The 24,162-nt window shown below is 34.1% G+C and overlaps 1 protein-coding gene across 7 annotated transcripts in view; it reads right to left on the minus strand.

Annotated features, from left to right (window-relative positions):
* Adamts20 (ADAM metallopeptidase with thrombospondin type 1 motif 20) overlaps positions 1–24,162 on the minus strand; it is a 164,573-nt gene that overhangs the window by 130,900 nt on the left and 9,511 nt on the right. For all 7 annotated transcript variants that reach the window (XR_010049214.1, XR_010049215.1, XR_010049216.1 and 4 more), the window contains exon 3: positions 12,255–12,417. Coding sequence is in view for 3 of the 7 variants with exons in the window: in XM_063254584.1 (XP_063110654.1) it covers positions 12,255–12,417 (163 nt within the window). In the remaining 4 variants the exon portion in view is untranslated. The remainder of the gene's footprint in view (positions 1–12,254; positions 12,418–24,162) is intronic.

The raw sequence follows: 24,162 nt of genomic DNA on the forward strand, positions 1-24,162 counted from the left end.
CACTATCATGAGCTTGCTGTTATTATAATTTTAAGAAAGTAAACATTATTTTTTAAAACAACATCTATTTAAAATTTGTGGGATAGATATTTAACCTCATTACTTGTTCTTGTTACTTATCCCTAAACAGTGCAGTAAATGATGATAAAGTGAGCTTTGCAAATACTTTACTTAACTGGCCATTATTCAAAGTATGCTTGCCAAATCAACCATAGCACTCCTATATAATACTTCTTTTCTCTGTCCTACCAAGTCAAACGTTAAAATGATGTCATGTTTTTTATTAATAATAAGTATAATATGACTTAAAACTAGTTTAGACCAAACCAAAGTAAATACCATGAACACCACATAACAATCACTCCATAGAATATAAAATACTTTAAAAATTTTTTAAAAGGGGGGGGGGGCCTGGGGATTTAGCTCAGCAGCATAAGTGCCTGCCTTGCAAGCAGGCAGTCGTGAGTTCGATCCCTGGTACCAATAAAAACGAAAAAGACCACAAAAAAAAAAAAAAAAAAAAAACTTTAAAATTACATTAGTCATTATAACACTTCATGGCAAGGAGTTACACTACAATATTAAAATTAATAAATCCTAAGAATATAAACTACTAAAATTGTTGCTAGACTATAATGTGCTTAGGATCCCATATTTCTATTTTAAAATCCTACTGCTACCTCATCATCAACTTTTACATAATTAAATCCCTAAATTCATTTCTTCTCTCATACCGGGGTTCCCTATTCCTATTGATATGAGCAATAGCCTCGCAATACCAATAACTCACACACAAAACTGTACACCCACTGGTCTCTCTCTATTCTTCCTTTACTTGTAGGTTCTAATCACAAAGTTTTATAATTTTCCTTCAGGCTGCTCTTGCTGTAGAACACTATTACAATCAACAAAATTAAACCAAACACAAAGAGCCTTCCCAATGGGCCCATCATCTTCAGTTTCCTGTTCCTTCCACTCATCTTTTATTGAAGTTCTAGAAGATTTATTATGTCATTCTGAGATGAGATCGAATAGATCCTCATAAGATAAAGTGTAAGAACCTGTCCTCATCAGCTCACCACTAAACAGTAACTACCAGAACCACCATCAAGCTGTGAATTCCCTAAACACTGAGAATGCTGCTGGTCCATGTGTTCCTTTAAATGCTCAATGAATGTTCATGGAAGGCAGGAAGGAGGATTAGGATGAAGAAAGAATAACAGAGCTATAAAATAGAAAGGCAGGGAGATGGAAACAAGGAATATAGCAAGGAACAAACGAGTTTAGAACTCCAGATTGGGAAATATCAATGTGATACACATACAATGGCGGCAACTGTTGTTTCCTGGATCAATCATACATTCTATTATATGCCATCCATATAGATCTATTATATGCTCTTCAGTTTTCTTAATACTACTAGCCATAATAAAATACATACTACTTTTTAAATGTTTATTACATATTAGTACTAGTATATCTTACACGTTCTGTTGATACTAAAGGTTTATAAAGTAGGCATCATAATTATTCTCATTTTACATCAAGGAGCAAGGGTTAAGTAAACTATCCATGGTAACATAGATTAAAAAATATAAATTTGAAATACATTTACTTTTTGAAATAAATGTTATTCTAAAACATGAATATGATATGTAAATCTACAGTCCTTTTTGGTTCCTCAATATGATTGGAAATCTCACTACTTTAGAATTATGAGTCTTAGGTATAAAATATTTTCAAACATTTTATTTCAAACAGTCTCACAAGTTAATAATTAGAGCTCCAGGGCTGGGAATTTAGCTCAGCGGCATAAGCGCCTGCCTTGCAAACAGGCAGTCGTGAGTTCGATCCCTGGTACCGATAAAAACGAAAAAGACAAAAAAATAATAATAATAATAATTAGAGCTCCACCTTCTAGCAATAAATGTGCATAAGGTACTGGCTTTGCCTTTCCCCAACCAAAACTTGAAGCCTAAAAGAATCATGACATCATTATTCCTCCTTGGACCCATGAATCAGTCACTATTACTGTGCACGTTTTAAACACAGAGACATGTGACACAGGCTTCATGGAATTTCAGCAGACCCAGCTGAATAAATGGCATAACAAAGAAATGAATTCAGATTTCCTCAATAGCAATTATTACAGCTGAATGCCACAGCACATGACTCTTCTAAAGGTCATATGTGCTAATACACACAGAATGTTGAGAATGTAGTAACCAGAGTCATAATGGAAAATGCTGCTTCCTAGAAAACTAAAAGGGACTAACTGGTCATAGTCCCTAAATATGGATTTTAGTCCTTGTATTACAGGACTATGAAGCTGAACCACAATTTGGAGATACAGAGTTATAGTCCTACCCAGGATAAAGATTTGTGACCAATCCAGTACTGCCCTTTCATCTAGTGACCCTGAAAGAAAATAGTAGCACAGAAAACTCTTGAATTATTCTATATACAGAGAAATTACAGTTCTTCTGCTATGTGTGCTGACAAAATAAAGAAGCATACTTCTTTAGTGTCACAGAGGAAATACTTGTTTTTCTTCCACAATCTTAAGAAGTTAACCCTCAGGGATTTTCTAATAACATATATAAGACAGATTTTCACAATGAGCAAAATCAAGGAATCTTGCATAGATCAGGAGTCAAAAACAGGCACACATTGACAAGCACAACCCCAAAACCTTTAAGATGTTCTATTAATTGAAAAGGAATATACAGCTGCTATCTCTTTCTAGTTTTTAGCATCCAAGCCCTATACCTAAAGTGCATTGTAAAAATGAATACTTGCATAGCCTTTGCATTTTGCAAATTGCTTTACCACATCTTTCTACCCCATCCTTTATCAGAAATTCTAAGAGATAAGACTGAGACAAACCAGCTAGTACAAATTATATCACATATATTATATGGACCCATATGTGATACTCATTCCAAACTTCTGTATTACTTCTTCAGAGATGTATGTGGAAAATGTTTTATCTGTGAATTAAGAATTTTAATGTATAAAGTGCAACATTTCATTTTTTTAAAACATCATTTATTCAAAATTCATTGAGTACTGTTATCCAGTGAGATAATTCTTGCAAATGTGTACAGCTACTGAAATCAAAATAGGGCCTACAGCTATAAAAGTTGGCAATGGTACATAATTCTACCATACTTTACTTTCATATTTTTGTATGAGTCTCCTGGACCATTCATTTCTAAACCATGTTCACTTACTATAATATAGCTGTAAATAACATACAACTCACTTTATTTTTGCTTTTTAAACTTTACATGGGCTGCCCCTGAGCTCCATGATTCTCTGACAACATGATCCTTATACGTGGAGTCCTTCCAGGAATAACTTGACATAATTTTAAGTAATAAGAAATCCAATACACTTCTGAAAGTGCAAAGCTAGTTCAGTGCAACATGCACTAAAATTGTCTCTATCTGTTCCGTCAGTTAAGTATTGGCATAATTCCACGTTCAACACTATTATTATATAACGATTAAATAACTAATATGAGCACTTTCTAATAAGTTTTAACTCTGCAATTTCTGACTTGAGTATTTTTAAAATAAAGTCATAACAGAAATCTAAAACAAGATTATATTTTACCTCACTGTTTATTCTAATGTTCCTCTAGCTAGAAATAATTTATTTCTTAAAGCATATCTGTCCCTACTCCAGCTCTATAATTCCTGAAATAGCCCTCACTGAAAAGAATAGAATTCTTACATGAAATGTTCACTTACTTTTAGTAGATTCTTAAAATATTTTTAAAATAAGGATAAATATTTTCCAAAGTAAATTTAAAACTGAAAAAGATCAAACATATTATGTATAGGTTGATCTTTTATTTTCCAACAAATGTTTTGCTTACTTTCTGCTACATCCATTAATGGTGACTTGATAAGTCACCATTTTTTAAAATGCATGTTCCTGTCCATTTTATTTAACACAAGAAGTTAATCTAGGATCTGGATACAAGTTGATATGTGCAAAAGAAGTTGCAGAGAGGTCAGAAAGGCGAAAAACTTTTGCTTTCCCTTCAGCTTCCTGGCTATTTTCCAAGGTAGAAAACCTGAGGCAAGCTTCTTGGGGAAGATCCAGAAGTCTGGGGTGGCCTCTGCATAACACAGTATGTCTGCCCCTGGATTGGAGATGGTCCAATTCTCACTCCAGCAATAAGAATCTTCACAAAGCATGGCACACAGACCATCCCCCGAATGCAGCTTTCCCTTGCATTTGCATTTTGAGAGCAGCCCAGTCTTGTGTCTCAATGTCTTTAAATAGGCCTGTTTCTGAATAGTGGAATTCTGAATCAGATTCTAATTGCAAATAATTACAATCTATGCTTCCTTTTCATGAGAAAAGCATCATGTGGCTAAGCAGTAGAGAGCCAAGGATTCAAATTTATTTCACTAAATATTTGCAATTAAGTATGTGTCTGGGAGATCAAAGGTGAACTATAAAATGAGCTACATGGCTGATTCTAGTAGCATAATATTTTAGAGAGAAAAAAAATGTTTCTTGCTCTCCACCAATCCAGTGACTTATTTTTATTTCTCTTCATTACCTGGTTGATCTAAACAATGTCCCATGGTCTACAATTTTATTCATTTGCAATAAACCCTCATTTTTCTTGCTGTTTTCATATACAGTAAGTAAGAGAAAAATCACAAAATTCACTCATGAACACAGATTTTTAAAATTGTAAAAAAAATTACTAAACTTTGGTATAAATTCAAAGTAAACCAGATATTTGAGAATCAATAATTTACCATATTAGCTAAAAAAAAAATAGGGAGAAATATATAAAAACTTTGACCCTTGCAAGGAAAAAAACTGATAAAATTTAATATCTATTATTATGAATAAACTAAAAATTTGGGAGATGTTATGGTTTTTATCTACAAATCCTCCTCATGGGATCCAGGGCAAGAACTCTGGAAGGTGACTAGATTACAGGGACATTTACCTGACTTGCTGTTAGAAATGGTGGCCTAGGTAGAAGAGGCAGTGACCGAACATAACCTGGAAGGTCAATCCCTTCCCAACCCCTCTCTCTACTCTCTGCTGCCTGAGCACTCTGCTGTGAGCAGCTCTCCTCTGCCAGGCCGCTCTGCCATGCCACCCTACCTTGGATACCGCCAACTATGAGCAGAAACAGGTGTCACCTGCTGTGTATCAGAGACCTCGGTGATGAGAAAGTGACCAAGGAAGGGGAACTTAATGAGACACAGGATACCTAAAAACCTAAAACTGTATAAACAGAAGCATGTTTTCTCCTCTACTTTACATTATACAATATTAAACTCTGACTCTTTGGTATCTAAAAGTCTAATGGGAGACCTCAACTTTTCTCTACCCAACTAGTACACTATCCTCCTAATTAGTCTCGTTACTTCTGCCCATGTTCTTCTAGTCCTTTCTCCATAACTATCTGACAAGTCTCTTTAAACTGTAGACTAATTATATTACACCTCTGTCCCAAACTCTGTATTGGCTTCCAATGATGAAGTCATAGGTAAAGTTATTATGGTGGTTTATGATATCCTAAAAGTCCAGGTGGATCCACCATGAACCTAAAAGCTTAAACTTCTGGTTTTTTTTTTTTTCATTTCCAATGTCCCTTCATAAAGCCTTACAAGGAACTTTGAAAATGTTGCATTCACAATTTTCTATGATTTTTCTTAAATAGAGCTACTTCAAACTGTTCAATCATCAGGCCTTGAAGGATGATCATCAGATTACTCCAGTTTGGTAGATGACATAAAAAATTATAGAATATCATAGCACTGAAGAAATGACTTGACTGAAAATATTAGGCAGCTTTCCACTAAGAATACAGCTAGTTCCCTCCCTTTTACTAGAGACTATTATTTTATCTACAAGCATCTCAGTGACAAGAAACTCTGCAACACAAATTTCAAAACAAGAAGTAGTGCAATCTTATGCAAAGACAGAAAACTTCTTAATGGATGTAGAATGAAAAAGTAGCTGCAGATTATATTTCAGAGAAGGGCCAATAGTCTCACAGTCCCTGCTCAACAATAGATCTGATGAACATGTAGACCAGATCAAGGGTCTACATGTTGATCACTGACTGGTCCATAAGTTGATATGGACCAGAAGAAAACACCAGAATTCCTACCAGCAAATAAGAAAGGCTTAATTTACAAACACAGAAATCAACTCTCAACAGGAATATAAAAAGAGACCGTAGAGTGTTATATTCAAAATAGCAGCATAGTTTACTCCTTGGTTAGGGTTTATGACTATGATAGCTTTTCTTATACTTCAATATTCATAATCCTCTCCTATTCATTTCCAGGTTAGCACAGAAGAAAATTAGAAAAAAAAACCTGCCTTGAAAACCATAACAGAGAAAATTATTATGTCTACCAACAAACACTGACATAATATAAAATACATAATCTTAAAACAAGGGAAGATGTTTTCAAACTTGTTAAATTAATTCTCCAGAACAGTCCAGCAATCCTTCCTGGAAAACATTATTGTTCCTGCAAAGAAAATGTCAAGAGGTTTACAATAGCCTTCCATGTGACATATTTTCCACAATAAGCATCAGTTTCTAGCATGATAGTTCTCTTTCTTATTTTTCCATTTCACATAATTCATCTTTTTTTAAATAATCAACTAAATAAGCCAAGACTTAGTGAACAAATAAAACTACAGAGCTCTGGGAAACTGCCACCGATAAACTTATGGCAACACAAAATAACCATCATATATATGGATTTATTATTTTCTTAGGAATGTATTGCTAAATACATTTCCATTTCATTACTGTAGCAAGAAGAGCACACAACTGGCAAAAAAGTTAAACTAATACAATAATCCCTGTATACATGGAACCAACACCCATGCCACCTCTAGGTTTTCTCCAGACAAAACACATCTGGAGGAGTTATGCAAAGGATCAAGAAAATATAGCACTGAGAGAGAGAGAGAGAGAGAGAGAGAGAGAGAGAGAGGGAGGGAGAGAGAGAGAGAGAGAATCTCTGTGAAGTAGTTCTTTTCCTAATAATTCATAATCTTAATGTTTACTTAAGCAAATTTCACCATTTAGGGTGTTTTCCTTGTCTGGAACAAAATTAACTTCAGAATCTGAGTACAATAATAAGACTGAAGAATGCTATTTAACAAAATCAACTACTCTCATGTTCTGTTCAATACTGCTTGACAAACAAGCAAGAGGGGAGGCCTGGATACCTGAAGCAAATGGTTTGTTGTCCAAATATAAACAAATCTTTTCTTGTAAGTAAAGTAGGTCTAGGTTTAAAAAGTGTACTTGCTAAGCTTCTATTATCACATTTGCTTTCTTTAAACAGAAACCTGGGCACTAAAAGACTTCATTTGGAGGATCAGTTTCCAGAGAAGGAAGCAGAGAGGGTCCTGGTTTAGATATCACCAAGACAGCAAAAACAGGACATCAGGTGGTACATAGGGTTGAGATTCAATCTTGAAACAGGAGCTGAAGTTAAAACTTTTTTTAAAAAATTATATATTATTTAAATTAATAGACAATAGGAAAGTAGAAAAAAATAAATTGGTAAAAACTTACAAAAAGTAGTGTAAATTGGTGGCCAAGAGGAGCACTTCAGAAAATATTTAACTTAGAAGATGAAGAAAAATCAACAGGAAAAAATAAAAAGAAGCAAAAAATGAAAGCAAAGTACTTTGGAGAAGCCAAAAAAACAGGTAACTCAATTAGAAGGTGACCAGTAGTGTGCAATGGTTCCCCCAAATAGTAAAAGGAAGACCGACAGAGATCTGTTGCTTTGGTGAGTAGAAGATTGTAACTTTTCAGAGAGCAATTTGGTAAACTGATGGGCTGGAAAATTAGATTTCCTTAGCTATCTCTCTACATGCAGACTCTTGAGCTGACCCCTGAAAATGCCGTTAATCAACCATTAATGCAAAATGTTGGCTGTGATCATGACCATGCTTAGACCCTCTATCCCTAGATGAATTAATGACACATTCCTCTCTTCCCATAAATTTATAAAATAATATAAATGATAGTGACTTCAAAAATCCTCAAATAAAATATTACAACCTGGTTCCTAATAATCCACATTCAGTAGTCCCTTTTGAAAATTTGACTTTTTTTAACTTCTCTAAAATATCTGGCAATATTGGTTCCATTTTCCCAAAGTGCCTTTTGCAAGGAGCTTATATATATACATATTCATTCCAATGCCCACGGACATACAATATCTTAATGGAAATTCCCTATATTCAGGAACTGTCTCTTCCCAATAGCTAGCTTGCTTATAAACCCCTAAATCTGTGAAATTGATTTAAAAAGCAAACAGAACCAATCTGGGTATATTCAGAATGGTATAGCCATAGACCAAAAGAATGAAATCCTGCGATTTGCAGCAACATGGATTGAACAGGACCACATCGTGTTAAGTGAAATAATTCCAGCACAGGAAAACAACTTCACATGTGGTCACTCAAATGTAGGAGCTAAAAGGTTGATCTTACAGAAGCAGAGAGTAAAATGGTGGTTAATGGAGCCCAGGAAATGTGTTGGGGCGGGGGTGTGTGTAGGGAAAGAACATAGATAAGAGGTGCAAGAGTGTGGGAAGATAGGAGAAATAATTTCTAATGTTCTATAGTACAATGAGTTAAATATTTCAAAATAGCTACTAGGATTTTGAATGTTCTCAATACAGAGAAATAATAAATGTCTAATGTGATACAATGCCAATTACCCTGATCTGGTCATTATACACTAAGTGTATGTATTAAATGTCACAGTGTGCCCCATAAATATGTATAATCATTGTTAGTTAAAAATAAAAATGAATTTTTAAAAACTTTTTACAAGGAACATTAAAGGCAGTAAACATTCAACATTTAGTCTGGATAAGAGATAAAGAAGTACAGGTCTCAAAGCCAGTTAGTAATAAAGCCAGAACTCCCATTCCCAATTTCAAGCTTAGTAAATGAAATGTGACCTCTGCTGACACTAAAAACAAGTCGATTTTCTTTAGGCAAGCACAGAATAAGTTATTATGCTTAAAGGAAATAGTCTGCAGTTAAATCTGTTTTTATTGAAAAAGCAGTTATCGGGGGCTGGGGATTTAGCTCAGCGGCATAAGCACCTGCCTTGCAAGCAGACAGTCATGAATTCAATCCCCGGTACAGATAAAAAGGAAAAAAGACCAAAAAAAAAAAAAAAAAGAAAAAGCAGTTATCATGCACTCACAGAAATATGCAAATAGATTACTCACATAAAAATGTTTCATCAAAGTGGAGAAAAAGTAAAATATCTTCAATTTACTTATATTAAAATGTATTTTGTTTGTTTGAACCTAAACTCTTTGTTGACGAAACAACTTTTGAAAGAAAAATTTTTAGCCTCCCTGCCTTTAATCTCTTTAAATTTAAATCTAAAATTACCTTTTTTTAAAAAGTGCTGCCATAATAATAAAAAAAGGGCCATACAACTAACTAAATGTAGAAAAACGTCAGAAAGGCATAGAAATTTAAAACTGGCAAATATCTTAAAACTAATTCAAAGACATCTCACATTCTCTCACATCCAGTTATAGGTTTTATTCTTCTACCAAAGCTCTGTGCCACTACCTACGACGGTGAGATGAGTGGGTCACAAGGAGGCCGTTGGAGAACCAACAGCGGCTGGACAACGTAACACCTGGGAGATGCCTTTCATTCTTGGCAATCTCTTTAGGCTCTTTCCCTTGAGTCTCATTTATTTCGTTTAGTTTTATTTTGGAAGCGGTATGTGTGGGTTATTATTTTACATTTGCTCCTTTTATGATTTCTTATGTGCTAGCTTCCCAGTTTCCACTGGATTTTACTTCTGGGAGCCTGGCATCTGCCATTCGGCTACCAAATTTAATTCGTACAGCCTTGCAGTACATAATGAACTCTGACCTTGCAAATAATGTAATCTATTTTATCAAAGCTAAAGCAACCATAAACTGCACTATAAAACCTTCATAAAAATAAGAAAAAAAAAATCACTTCTCTTTTTCCATTTAATCATGTTGGTTCTTGTTAGCCCACCTATGCAAAAGATTCTCCTGAAGATAAACTGATTAGAATTAGATAAGCTCCTGGAAGTACTTCTGATCAATGTGTGAAGCGGGAAGGAAACAATACTTCGAGTAACATTTCACTAATTACATTCATAACTCTTCACTTTTACTAACAAAATGATGATTAATGACTCATTTTTAGGCTATTGATGGTGTTTATTAGTGATTAAAAATGTATATATTAATTGTACCTAAAAGTGGAAGGATTTAATTAATGTAAAGAATGAACGCATTTTTATATTTTTAACAAATAAATGTCATGGAAAAAGTGTTTTTCTACATAGGTTTTTTTGTTGTTTCTTAGTTGTAATTTTTATAAGACATCTATAGTATAAATATTTTTTAAGTAAAAGAACTTGGCTTTCGGTGAACCATTTTCCTGCTGATTATGAACACTGGTCATGAATGCAAAACCCTGCATATCATTATGTGAAACATTTATGCATTCAGAATGTCTCCTTGGTGGCTTTCTTCTTAAGAAGCTAAACAATTCATTAAACAAGCTGCTCCTGAATGAGTGATCAGAACAAGCATAAGCTGCCTTCTGAGGAGTTCTATTGTGAAGCTGTACCCATTTATGTTCTCTTTGAAGTCGTAAAAATGAAACCCTTATGCTCATATTAAAAGCATAAGAAAGACATCTATTATGTCAATAGATTTAAAACACGGCTTTAGACACAGTGAGAACCACTCCACACTGGCAACCTTACAACAGCAAGGTTAAGAAGTGTGTTCCCAGGGAAAACTTTCAAAGCTTCACGTATCGTTATATCCACAAACAAATGGCATCACAGTGTTTGGAACTACAGTTTATGAACACCTACGATCTCAAATAAATGCTCTCTAATCCTATTTTTTTGTCTACATTTTATACTTTGATGATGACTGCAGGTGCTTTATTGTCTACTATATTACCAAACGTCATTCTGTGAAGAATGAAGATTCATGTATATAGATGAACGTAATTCTTAATAAAGATAATTTTTACACAATGTACAAGTAAAATATTTTACTAGTAACAATTTATCCTTTTAGAAATCCATCATTACTAAGTTCCAATCTAGGAATCTCTAGTAATGTGAGTTCTATAGGAGAAAACATGAAAAAAACCTACTTCTCTCATATGTTGTTGGAACGATAAAATTGACAAAGGCCATCTTGTAAAGTGATGTGAAATTATCTATATTTATACCCTGGAGAAATTCTCAAATACAGGAGACGAGTACAAGAACACTCAGAGCACTACTGTTTATATTCAAAATTACAAACAACCCAAAAGTCTACAGAAAATAAATATGAGAACAGTAATACACTCAGACAATGAAAATGAATGAACTGCTGGCATATAGTCAAAATTAATGAATCGCAGATGCAATGTAGAACAAAAGGGAAAAGTCATTGAAAGCCATGTACAACTTATTTCCATTTATATCAAGTTAAAATCATGTAAAATGAAGCAGTGTAATTCTGTTACTTAGGTTCAGTTGTTTTTAATCTAAAATTATGCTGAGCAAAACCATACTATATCAGCAGTTGTCATTAGCAGATTGAGGTAAAAATCTTCTATAATTATCTGTTATAAATCTCATATATTGGTTATGTTTTAGTTTAAATTTAGTTTACTACTAAAAATTACCTACAAACATTAATTTCTAGTAGATTCTTATAGATCAAAAATTGTTTAAAATATCGAATACTTCCACATTTAAGATATTCCAAATGATCTCACTTTTATGTAAATTCTAAAACAATTGAACTCATAAAATTAAAGAATAGAAAGGTGGTTACCAGGGACTAGTGGCAGAGAGAAGTGAAAATGTTGGTCACAGGGAGTAAAATTTCAATGAGATGCAAGGAGTATGTTCTTTATACAAGAAATTTGTACAATCCAGTGACTAGTACTAAATTCTTGAAAATCTTTGTAAATTTTAGTGTTTTCACCTCAAAAAATGAGATAATTTGTTAATTAGTTTGATTTAGTCATCTCATAATGTACACATATCAGCACGCTGTACAACATAAATATATACATTTTTGTTGATAAGAACAAATTCATCAAAAGTATATAAATTTTTAAGGAAAACATAAATTCTAACCCACAAAAAGATTTGATCACAATCTAAATGAACAGAGTTTTACTTCATAGTTTACCTGAAACTGCACAAGGCTTGTGCAACTGTAGAAAAGAGTTCCTCTTTAACTCGTGTCTATATATAAGATGTGGCTTGTTGTGGTCGTCATCTTGCTCACGCCCATCTGCCCTCATGATAGGTTCCAAGAAATATTCACCATCATGTGCTTTAAATGTTCCCATCTTAAAAAAAAAAAAAAAAAAAAAAAAGTAAGTGACAGCTTTTTTCCAACAGCCACTAGGAGCATACGGTACCACAGGTTAAACTATGCACAAGGGTGGAGAAGTAGCTCAGTGGTAGAGTCCTTGCTATTGCTATCATGTACAGTGAACTGGGATGGATCCACAGAACAGCAAAAAATGAAATAAAATACAATTAAAACAGTGCACAGAAGTAAATGAGGAAAGACTGTTCATTAATTCTCACCAACTGAACATTAACTGTCCTTTCCATGGCTCATTTTTATATCTCCACTCTTCATGAAGCTTAAGATTATATACCAATAGACAGAGGTGACATGAATGGTATTCCACATTATGGATAATGAGATAAATAAAGACCTCAAAATGGAAGAGATATCTACAATCTTCTATAAATAATAAAGCTTGTGTGTTTTGGTCTATGCAAGGTTATACTGTGATACAAGACTTTAAAAAGTAGGCCGGGGTCAGAATGAAGATGTTGTATGCAGTATTTGAAATTTGTCCATCAACAATGAGCAGCCATGGTAGAGTGTTTACAAAGAATTCAACAATTCTGAATCCCAGAATACAGCACCAAACTTGCTATTTGACATTTCCACTTACATAACATTCCCATCCTTACTATGTGTAACACCGAACACCTTATTTCTGATTCCAACCTGCTATTTTTGCAATGTTCCCTACTTCCGTAAATGACCACAGTATTTTAAAATTGTTGATATCATAAAAGCCATGAGAAAAATGAGGTAGGACTCTTTCTCTCTTACCACACACTGGACCAACCTTTAAATCTACATGCTTCAATCTTCAAAGTATAAATAAAATTGAATGACTACCTCCAAACTTTTACTAATATGTCCATGATCAAATAGAATATCTTCTAAAAACTATCAAAAGCCTTCTATAATCTAGTGTCCATACAGAAGCCACAGGAATTCTTTTCAAGAGAGGAAACTGGGAGAGGGAAAGGGGAAATAAAAATAATTAGTATATATTATGTCCATGCATCAAGTCCCCGTGATGAATGTAATCATTATACACTACAAACATGTACTAATAAAAATTTTAAAAGAATCTAAAAAAGAGAAGCTTGAACCATGCAATTATACTGAAAATAACATAAACAAAACTAATGACTGCTGATGCTAGTCAATAAAATCAAAGGACCTTACTATGTTCCATTTTTCATGTGTTCTGCCACCCTATCCCTCTAGTCATAAACTGCCAAGAGCTCTACTTCTACCTTGCTCACCAAGGAGCTCTACTCTTGCTGTCATTGGTATTTCTAAACATGATAAACATAGCACCAGTGCACATACAACCTTCTGCCCAAAGCACTTTTCCCTGATGCCTCTCTCCACCACTTGAGTTCTTTGCTCAGCATTAATCACCACACATACAATAGTATCCAACTTCCTACCTCTGTTCCTTTTATCTTGTTTACTTTTTCTTCACAGCACTTATCATTGCTTGACACATTTTTATGTTTGTTGCTTGTTTGATACTAGCCATTAAATATCAACTTTGTAAGAGCAGGGCTGCCAATATTCTTCTCTACATGCTTGCTACATACGAAACACTATTATCAATATATGTTAAATGTGAATAGTTGAAACTGTAAAGCGTGAAATGGAATCTAGTAAGATTTTATATTATGGATGGTAGAAAACAAACACTCATATCTGTAAGATAAAAGGAATAACCCAGAACAGAGCTAACAAAGCCTGAGTTAAGGAACTGGCGCTATCTAAGCAACTGGAACAGAAAGCCTACTACATACCAATATTTGAAGAATGCAGAAAAGGAGACAGTAAGGATAATTTACATTAGAGATAGTTTTCTGGAAAGATATAATTTACCAAAAAGAATATGGAAATATTAGAAATCCAAACAGATCTCCTTCTCTAAGACCTAGAAAAAGATGTCAGAGTTACATCACCAGAAAAAAATCCTAGCCTTGATTTCAGAGGAATTCTATGAAACCTGTAAAGAGCAAATAATTCCACTGTCTTTCAACTGTTCCAAAATATAAAAACTAAAACATCTAAATTATTTTTATGAAATTAGTTTGACCTTATACCAAAACATGAAAAAGACAACAACAAAAACAAATACGGGCCAAGCTTACAAACAAATATCAGGATAAAATATGGGGCTGGGGGTATAGCAGTATAAGCACCTGCCTGAAAAGTGCAAGGTCATGAGTTTGATTTGTGAAACCCCAATAAATAAATAAATAAAATAAAAGGTAAAAGTATGACATTTTACTCCCACTGCATGGGGAAAGAGCATAAAAACTCATTTATATGCAAAAAGTATGACATTCTATTAGAAAAGAATCCAGCAACATATGAAAAGAACTGTACATCATGATAGTATAAGTATAGTTCAATATTAGTAATCTATTAATATAATTTATTATAATCATTTATGAAAATAGGAAAATCACATGGATATTGATTAAAATGTAATGAATGTCCTTGACTTTTTTAATAAGTAAAGGAGAAACAGATGGATTCTTCTTGGATATGACAAACTATGTCATAGCCAAAGAAAGCATGATGCTCAATGAAGACATATCCAAAGTATTCCCACTTCACAAGGGTGCTCTATACTAGGCAAGAGAACTAAGTAAAAGAAAGAGATAAAAATATAAAACGCTAGCCACAAAACTGTCATCTTTCTATATTGAACCCTTAAAATTAAAAATAAAATTAACTGAAAAACTATAAACATTAAATGAATTCAGTGAGCCAAATACATACAGGCAACAATAGATTTCATATACATAAAAACAATAATTATATTATGATATTACGATAGAAACAAACCCATTTTTAAAAGACTGATGAATATCCAAGAATAAAACCAATAATAAATTTGTGAGACCTGTAAAATGTTGATGCCTCACTAGAGAATTAGAGAATACAGAGAAACTTGTATGTTCCAGAACAGTAAAATTTCCCAAATGTATTTATAAATATAACAAGATTCCAGTTTTGAAAATAAAGAACCACTAACAGATTTTTTTGTATTCAAACTGCATTTGGAAAACGAAATAAAAACAGTAAAGATAATTATGAGAGAACAATGAATGAGATGGGACTAGGACTACACAGTGTTAAACACTGTAAAGGGGCATTAAATATTCTTAACACATGAAGAAACAGACAGACTAATAAACTGAATAGAAAAGCAAGTAATAAATTCTAACTAATATAGGACTTCCTATTGTAAATGGATGCATCTCAGATCAATAGCAAAGTGGGGGAAAAACAATAAACAGTACTGTAATTAGTTCATAGACATCTGGAAAAGGTAAAAATTCATCCCAAACAATACAAATGTCAAAGGATCAATGATGTATACCTTCTCAGTAAAACTATAAAAAACATCAGAACATAACTTAAGAACATTACTTTCTAACTTTGGAATGAAAGAAAAGGTAACCATAACTCATGTTGCATAAAAACATTCATAATAAAACTTTCATTTCATATAAATACATACAAGTCAAAATATAAATGATAAACAGAATACTAAATATCTGCAACTCAGATAACCAGCAAAGGGATTGTTTTTCTAAAAAGGAATTATTTATCTAAAATATTTCATAAATTCTCAAAAAATACTTAAAATTTCAAAGTTCATAAAATGACTAACATTCAAAGGAAAAATGAAAAAAGAATGTTAATGGACATTTTGTCCCCTCTCCCAAAAGTGGGGAGAATATTAAACTTTTCTCAGGATAAAAACAGAAATTAACACTTAACTACAAAACCATTTTCACATATGGCACTGGCAAAAATTTAGAAGTTCTACAACATATTCTAAACATATGTTTGCAGAAAAATAGGCAGTTTCATATATAACTGTTGAATATATAAATTAGTATAATCATTATGCAAGCCAGTTTGGCAGTATGGATCACAATTATCTCTTTGGCGCAACAATTTCCCTTCCGAAAATTTATCCTATGAACCCTATACATTTGCACATGTAAAATAATATATTTACAAAATCAGTAACTACAGTATTACTTCTAGTAGCAAAATATTGAAACTAAATATTACATTGATAGTCATTTAAATTAATCATGCTACACCTATATAATACTTTTCTTGTGGTTATATACAAACAAGAGTAAGCATTCTATACCGTATATAAATAGAACTTCAAAGCACATTATATTAGCTGGAACAAACAAAAACACCAGAAAGCAGGATGTCTATCTCACTACAATTTGTGTATTATAGGAAGAAAACCAAAAACTAAACATTTCCACCTGCCTGGTTACTTACTAGTAAAGAAACTCTAGAAGGATTTATTATAAACAAACCAGGTAGAAACGGAAGTCAATGAAGAATGCAGAATGAATCAGGTAAGGCACCCCTCTTTCCTCACACTTTGTACATGCTGCTTCCACTGACCTTCCAGACTCAGTTTAAATAGAAACTACTCAGAAAGTTTTCTCTCGACCAGGAATCCGGGAAACCATATATCTACCCCTCCTCCTAAAAATACATCACATCTGCCCAATTTCTTCAGTATGTTTTATCACACATTGTATTTAAATATTTGCCTACTATTTACAACTATTAGAGTAATCAAAAGATACAGTGAACTTTAAATGTTTTTAAAAACTTATCACAGTAAAGATACAGTGAAAAGAGATGGGGTAAGTAGGTTGAAATGAAAGAGTATTGAGTATTGTGCAGGGGATTAGGAAATGTGTCTTTTACTACAATAAATTATTTAATTCAAACATCCATCATATTTTATGATCATCCTTCACTGATCAAATGGTTATAGTACTTTCTGTCAAATACAAATATTATAGTGTGTTTTCATTCACCGTATTCACCATCTGGCCCGATGTGGCTTCTGGTTCTTCCCCGAATTCTAATGAGCATGAAAGCTAAACAACTTAAATTGATGCAGAAAATCAAGTTAGCCACAACAGCATAACTAAAGACAGAAAAGAGGATTTCCAGAACTGCTGCAGAAAGTAGCAAGAATGATGGGATAAGTAAGTGTCTGTGAATCAAGGGGAAGTATTTTCTGGGGAATCAGCAATGTGCCTACTACTATAATAGAAATTTTATATTTAAAAATCCACTGTATTTTTTGAACACATTTCATATTCTTCCCATATTGGACTGGAGGCTTATATAGGTAGAGGAATTCCATTGCCTACTAGAATATCTTAACAAATAGCAAACATGGTACATGGTAATTTGTCTTTGTTACTTTTAACTCGTCGCTGAGACAAAATACCTGATGACCAAAGCTGGGAAAGGAAAGGTTTATTTCTTACAGTTTCTGGAGGTTTCAGTCTATATTCAGTTGGCTCCAAGGCAGGATGGCATAGCAGGGCCACAGTTCACGGCAACTGCAAACAGCAAGGCAGAAACTGGCAAAAGAGGGACACATCTTCTTCCCGCCATTGCTTTGTATGCTGGCTCCACCCCTGTGTGGGTGTAGCACTGACACCATCAATCCACGCACAATTCACTGAACCAATCACAAATGCACAATGCCAACACAAGAGGCCTGGGGGCCACCCACATAAACCATGACATAATTTAACCCTAAAAACTATGTCCTACCTTTATAAGATGGAGTTACGCTACACAGAGGTAGGACGTAAGTTTGGATACAGACTAGAGCTTGAACCTGCAGAGTCTTACATGCAGGAACTTTTTTAAACAGAGGAATTCATAAATGAGTGAAGAATATTGCATCTTTATTCTCAGTAACCTACCACTGAAATTTAGCTTTCCTTTCAACCATAAATGTAGGCAATATATCCCAGTGATGTTGCCAGTAGAAAGCACAGGTATTTTCATCACAGGAATGTGTGTGAAATTTCTCAAAATATTGTTTGGGCTCATCAATGCTTCAGAGTTAAAATTAAGTCTGTGATACCTCCTAATATTTTATAGGCTAATAAATAAAAATATATATAACTTTAATTTTTTGATACTGTATTTCAATATAACTGGTTGACTTCGCACTTTATTTTAGGGATATTAAAAAGGCTTCGCTGATTAATTACTGAAGGGTTTAAACAAAAGTGGGAGGACAGAGGAGATTCAAAGCAATAAGGCTGAAAATTAAATAACAAAATTATACAACTAAGGGAAAACCAATAAGAGAATGCTTTGGCCATCTACATATGAAATAATAAGTGCTTTTCTTCTATTTGTCAATCCAAAGAGTACAAAAACCCTCAAATGTTGAACTAATACAGACAGATCCCTCCCTAGTCAGATGACACTAAGTCATTCAGGGCAGGTATTTATAATATCAATAGCTAACTCCAATACAGGGATCAGACATCATTCATGTATGTTGTTCATTCCATATAACTAAGCCTAATACTTTTAAGTAAGTTGTATTATTTTCCCCACTTTACAGGGGAGAAAATGAAAAATAGAGGGTTAAATAACTGTCCAAGTCTCATACATGACAAGACTAACATGTGAACCTAAAACACCCTGCTTCCAAATTCAGGCCTTAACTTATTACACCATACTAGTAATCAATATGAATTTTCATAAACTCTGTAAAATACTCAGTACAAATTTTCATGCACTTCTTACTGGCCAGACACAGGTTTAAGAGCTAAAAGTAAAAGAAATATCATTACATCCCAAGAACTTATATTGATATGGGAAAAGTGCAGTCAATCCATAAAAATATACTATGCTAGATTTCAATAAGTACACAAAGGAACTAAAAAAGGTAGGGAAACAGAAAGTAACAGGTGGGGAGGATAAGGAGGCACTGCAGGAAGAAAAGATGGGCTGAGATTGGAATAATGCAAAGTATCCATGTGAAAGTCGAGGGTAATGGGGAGAACAAACAAAGACTTCAGTGAAGGAAGAGGAGGTGGCAGGGCTTTCTCCCTGAGCCTGGGACTCACTATATGGGTGGGGTAGCTCAAACCTGAAGATGCACACTACCGGTGACCCCAGAGGCCTCCACAGAGAATTGCACCAGTGCAATGGAGCAACAGACACTGGATATTGCAGTGGCTGCTAAGTTATTCTGGTTCAGATGTCCCCAGCAAGAGGGCAATTGGCTGGGAGCCGCCTTAGAGAGAAGCCAACTGAGTTCAGGCCTCAGAGCAGCTGCTGGCTTCATCTAGCTGCTCTCAGTATCAGCATCAGGGAGCTGAATTCAAGTTGGCAGGAGATCAGGGAGCAAAGTTCGAGCCAGCAGGGAGCCAAGTTCAAGTCAACAGCAGGCGTACAGACTACTGCAGGCTGAAGCTCTGGTTCCAGCCTCACAGAGAGAAGTTAGCCTGAACATCAGTATTACTTAAGGTACAGGCTTGCTGAGATTATCCACCACCCTGCTGTAAAGTCCCAGGATTCATCAACACGAATCTGGAGTCTGCTCACTTTGTCTACCAGTGACAGCAAAGATACACCTTGAAGTGGACATGTTTTTTCCTTATTATCTTTTTTCTCTTTCTTTTCTTGGGGCTGGGGATTTAGCTCAGCAGCATAGGCACCTGTGTGTGGTCAGGAGTTTGATCCCTGGTACCAAGAAAGAAAGAAAGAAGTGTTTTCAACTCTCTGTTTTCTTGGGGTTTTTTTCTTTTGTTTTGTTTTGGTTTGATTTTTCTTGTTTGTTCCTGTTTTTACATGACTGTTAACACGGTTTCTCATCTTTGTTGTTGTTTCTTTTCTGTTCTGTTCCTATCTTTATTTTTGTCTTCTCTCTTTCCCTCCTACCTTCTTTACCAGTTTCTCAAAGTATGCATAATCTTCCTTTGTCCTCTAGCCTTGTTTCTAATTTCTTTCTCCTCTTCAATGTCCCTACTTTTCCCCCTAACCCTTTTTACATTTTCTCTGAGGATAAAATTGCCATATTGAAGACTTCTATAGAATTTTCTGATTAATTTTATATTTTACTATAGAATCACAAATCTAATTCATATGGTTAAAGGTAGCAAATTAATAGTTATCACAGTTTGGCATTTTCTAGACTATATTTGATGCTATTATTAATGCCAATTGTACCACTGTAGCCAAGTGACATAAATTTTTCTAATCAGTTGCTCATCCTGGTACACCAAGGTGGAGATTTCTTAAGGATCATAAAAAAATACTATCGACCAGTATAAAGAACCAGGAGTTAGGCCAAATAGACACCAACTTCTCATTCCCAATAAGTTCAAGGAGTAGGATCTTGCAGCAGATTCAAAACCCTAAAGTCAGTTATACATGGAAGACACCCCTGAGAAGGAATCTGTTCCTAAAGGTTCTAAATGTTAGTAATAAAGCTACCCACCACTGGCAATTTACAAGCATCAACCCATGAAATAAACAAAACCAAAAAAAAATAGAAAATGAGAAGACAAGATACAACCCCAGACTTCCAGCTCACCAAAGGCAAACCCAGGGGGCAATGAGGTGTAACAACCCAAAAGCCACCCACCTGAATTCTGAACAGCTAACAGATAAAGTAAAACAGATGAATGAGGCTCTAGAAGAAATCAAATCAGAAACAGTTTCTCAGGCAACTATTGAGATGGTGATCATGACAGATTTAGTGAGCAGAGCCAGAGCAGGTGCAGATTTTTTAAAAAAAGGATCTTAGGAAAATGATGGAAATCATGAACACCCAACAAAGGCAAAAATGGAATCCGTAAGACACATTCAAACAAATATCCAGGAAATTAAAAATTCCACTGAAAGCAGCTCTACAAGGGAAATTTAGAGTGGTGAATACCCATAGAAATCTGAGGAAGCTGAAACAAGCAGGTTAATGTTGAACCTCCAGCTTCTAGAAAAAAAATTAATTAATGAAATAGAGACTAAGAATACAAAAAAAAAAAAAAAAAATCAATGAATTGAAGAGTTGATTCTTCAAAAAATTAAATAAAATTAACAAACTCTTGCTAAGCTTATCCATAAAAGGAAGGAAAACACTCCAAATCCATGCAATTAGGAATGAAAAGGTGAAATCAAAACAGATCCTGAAGAAATCCAAAAGATCATCAATATTTCTTTTGAGAACCTGTATTCTTAAAAAATGGAAAATATAGAATAGATAGATTCTTAGATACATATGAATTACCAAAGCTGAATCAAGATATAAAAATTCCATCAATGAAATTGAAGATACAATTAAAAACCTACCAACAAAGAAAAGCGCAAGCCCTGACAGATTCACTGCTGAATTCCACAAGAAATTTAGAGAAAACCTAATGCTTCTCTAACTCTTATATGAAATTGAAAGGTAACCAATATTCCCAAGTATATTCCTAATACAAACTTATTACTTTGATACCAAAACCAGAGGAAGACTAACACAAAAAGGAGAATTACAGGCCAATCTTTCTAATAAACACAGACACAAATATCCTCAAACAGGATGCAGCAAATGATCAAGAAGATTACACACCATAACCAAGTAGGATGCATTCTAGGGATACAGGGATGTTTTAACATACACAAATCAATAAACATAATAAAACATATTAACAGAGCCATGGACAAAAACCATATGATCATCTCAATAGATGCAGAAAAAGCATTTGACAAAGTCCAGCACTTATTCATGTTTAAAAAAAAACTCTGCAGAATATCGGAATACATGGTCTTTATCTCAATCTGATAAAAGCACCTATGATAAACCAATAACCAGTATCATACCAAATGAATGAAAACTGAAAACTTCCACTGTAAAATCAAGAACAAGACAAGAATATCCACTGTCACCACTCTCATTCAATATGATTTCGGGAAACATTACCTAGAGCAATTAGACAAGAGAACGAAGTAAAAGGAATAAGGATAGGAAAAGAAGTTAAATTGTCATAATTTACAGATGACATGATATTCTACAAAGAAGATTCCAAAAATCCCACCAAAAGAATGCTAGTTTCAATAACCAAATTCAGTAGCACAGGTATATACAAAGTCAACACTCAAAAATCAATAGCCTTCCTGTACACAAACAACAAACTCACTGAGAGTGAAATTAGGAAAACCACTTTTCACAAGAACATCCAAAAAAACTGAATATATAAGGAATCAATCTAACAAAGAAAGTAAAAGACCTCTACATTGAAAACCACAGCACTCTGAAAAAGGAGACTGAAGAGGACATCAGAAAATGGAAAGATATCCTTTGTTTTTGGGTAGGAAGTACCAAAGTAGTGAAAGTGGCCATACTTCCAGATTTGTTCTACAGATGTAAAATCCAATCAAAATTCCAACAGCATATCTCACAGAATTAGAGAAAACAATTTTAAATTCATTTAGAATGAAAAGAGGCCTAGAACAGCAATGACAATTCTGGGCAACAAATGCGAGGTGGAGGTTTAACAAATCCCTGACTTGAAACTACTACAAAACTGTGATAAACACACAGACACACACACACACACACACACACACACACACACACACACAGCAACCTTATCTTTGACAAAGAAGCCAAACACTTTCGTTGGAAGAAAGCTAGCTTCTTTAATAAATGGTGCTGGAAAAACTGACTTTCCACACACTGAAAACTAAAACTATGCCCATAACTTTCACCAAAAACTAAACAAAAATTCAAATCGATGAAAGACCTGAATATTAAAACAGAAACACTAAATCTGCTACTAAGATAGGATAGGTAGAACTATTGAGGACACTGGTGTATGCAGACTTTATGAATAAAGCTCCGATCTCACAGGAATTATCACCAAGAATTAACCGGGATCTCATCTTATTAAGTTTTACACAGCAAGAGAAATCACCAACAGAGTTAGGGGCAACCCAAAGTGTGAGAAAAAAATTTTGCCAGCTGTTCCTTAGACAAATGACCAGTACCTGGAATATATAAAGAACTCAAAAACATGAGACCCCTTCCCAAGTTTAAAGACCCAATCCAAAACTGGGAACCTGAACTGAGTATACTCTTCTCAAATGAAGATGTAAAAAATGGCAAATAATGAGAAAATGTTCAACACCACTGTTCATTCAAGAGATGCAAACTGAAACAATGCTGAGATTCTATCTCACTTCAAGAATAATGATGGTTGTCAAGAAATCAACAAATGCCATTGGGGTTGTGGGGAAAAAGGGACGCTTCTCCACTGTTGGTGTGAGTGTAGACTGGTGCAACCACAATGGAAATCAGCATGGAGATTTAAAAAAAAAAAAAAAAACCTAAAACTAGATGGTCCATTTGATCCAGCTATTCTCCTTCTTGGTGTCTTCCCAAAAGAATTAAAAACATAATACCACAGTGATATATGCACACCCATGGTTACAGCAGCACAGTTTATAATAGCTAAATTTGGAAACAGCTCACATTTCCATCAACCAATGAATAAATAAAGATTTTTCTATACAATGGAGTAATATTCAGCCATAAAAGATAAATTTGAGGCATTTACAGGTAAATGGATGCACTTTGAGACTATACTCTTAAGTGAAGCTAATCAAACATGTGTGTACAAATATTGTATTGATTTTCTGGTTTGAGAAACCAAAATTGAAAATAAGATCAAAATGTATAAGAGATATTATGAAATAGAAAGAAAATGTTCAAATGGGAAAAGGAAGGGAGACATGGAGGAAGAAAAAAGCAAGCGAAAAAGGAAAAAATGGATACAAAGCTTTTGTCAATAAGGAAGAGAAGAGTGGTTGAAGGCAGATAGGGGAAGGAGGAAAAAAAGAATCCAGTTATATCATGTAGAGGTACAAATTCCCA

This window comes from Cavia porcellus, unplaced genomic scaffold (genome assembly GCF_034190915.1).
Source record: "Cavia porcellus strain 051 isolate PalLab524CR breed Dunkin Hartley unplaced genomic scaffold, mCavPor4.1 scaffold_8, whole genome shotgun sequence".
NCBI classification, from domain to species: Eukaryota; Metazoa; Chordata; class Mammalia; order Rodentia; family Caviidae; genus Cavia; species Cavia porcellus.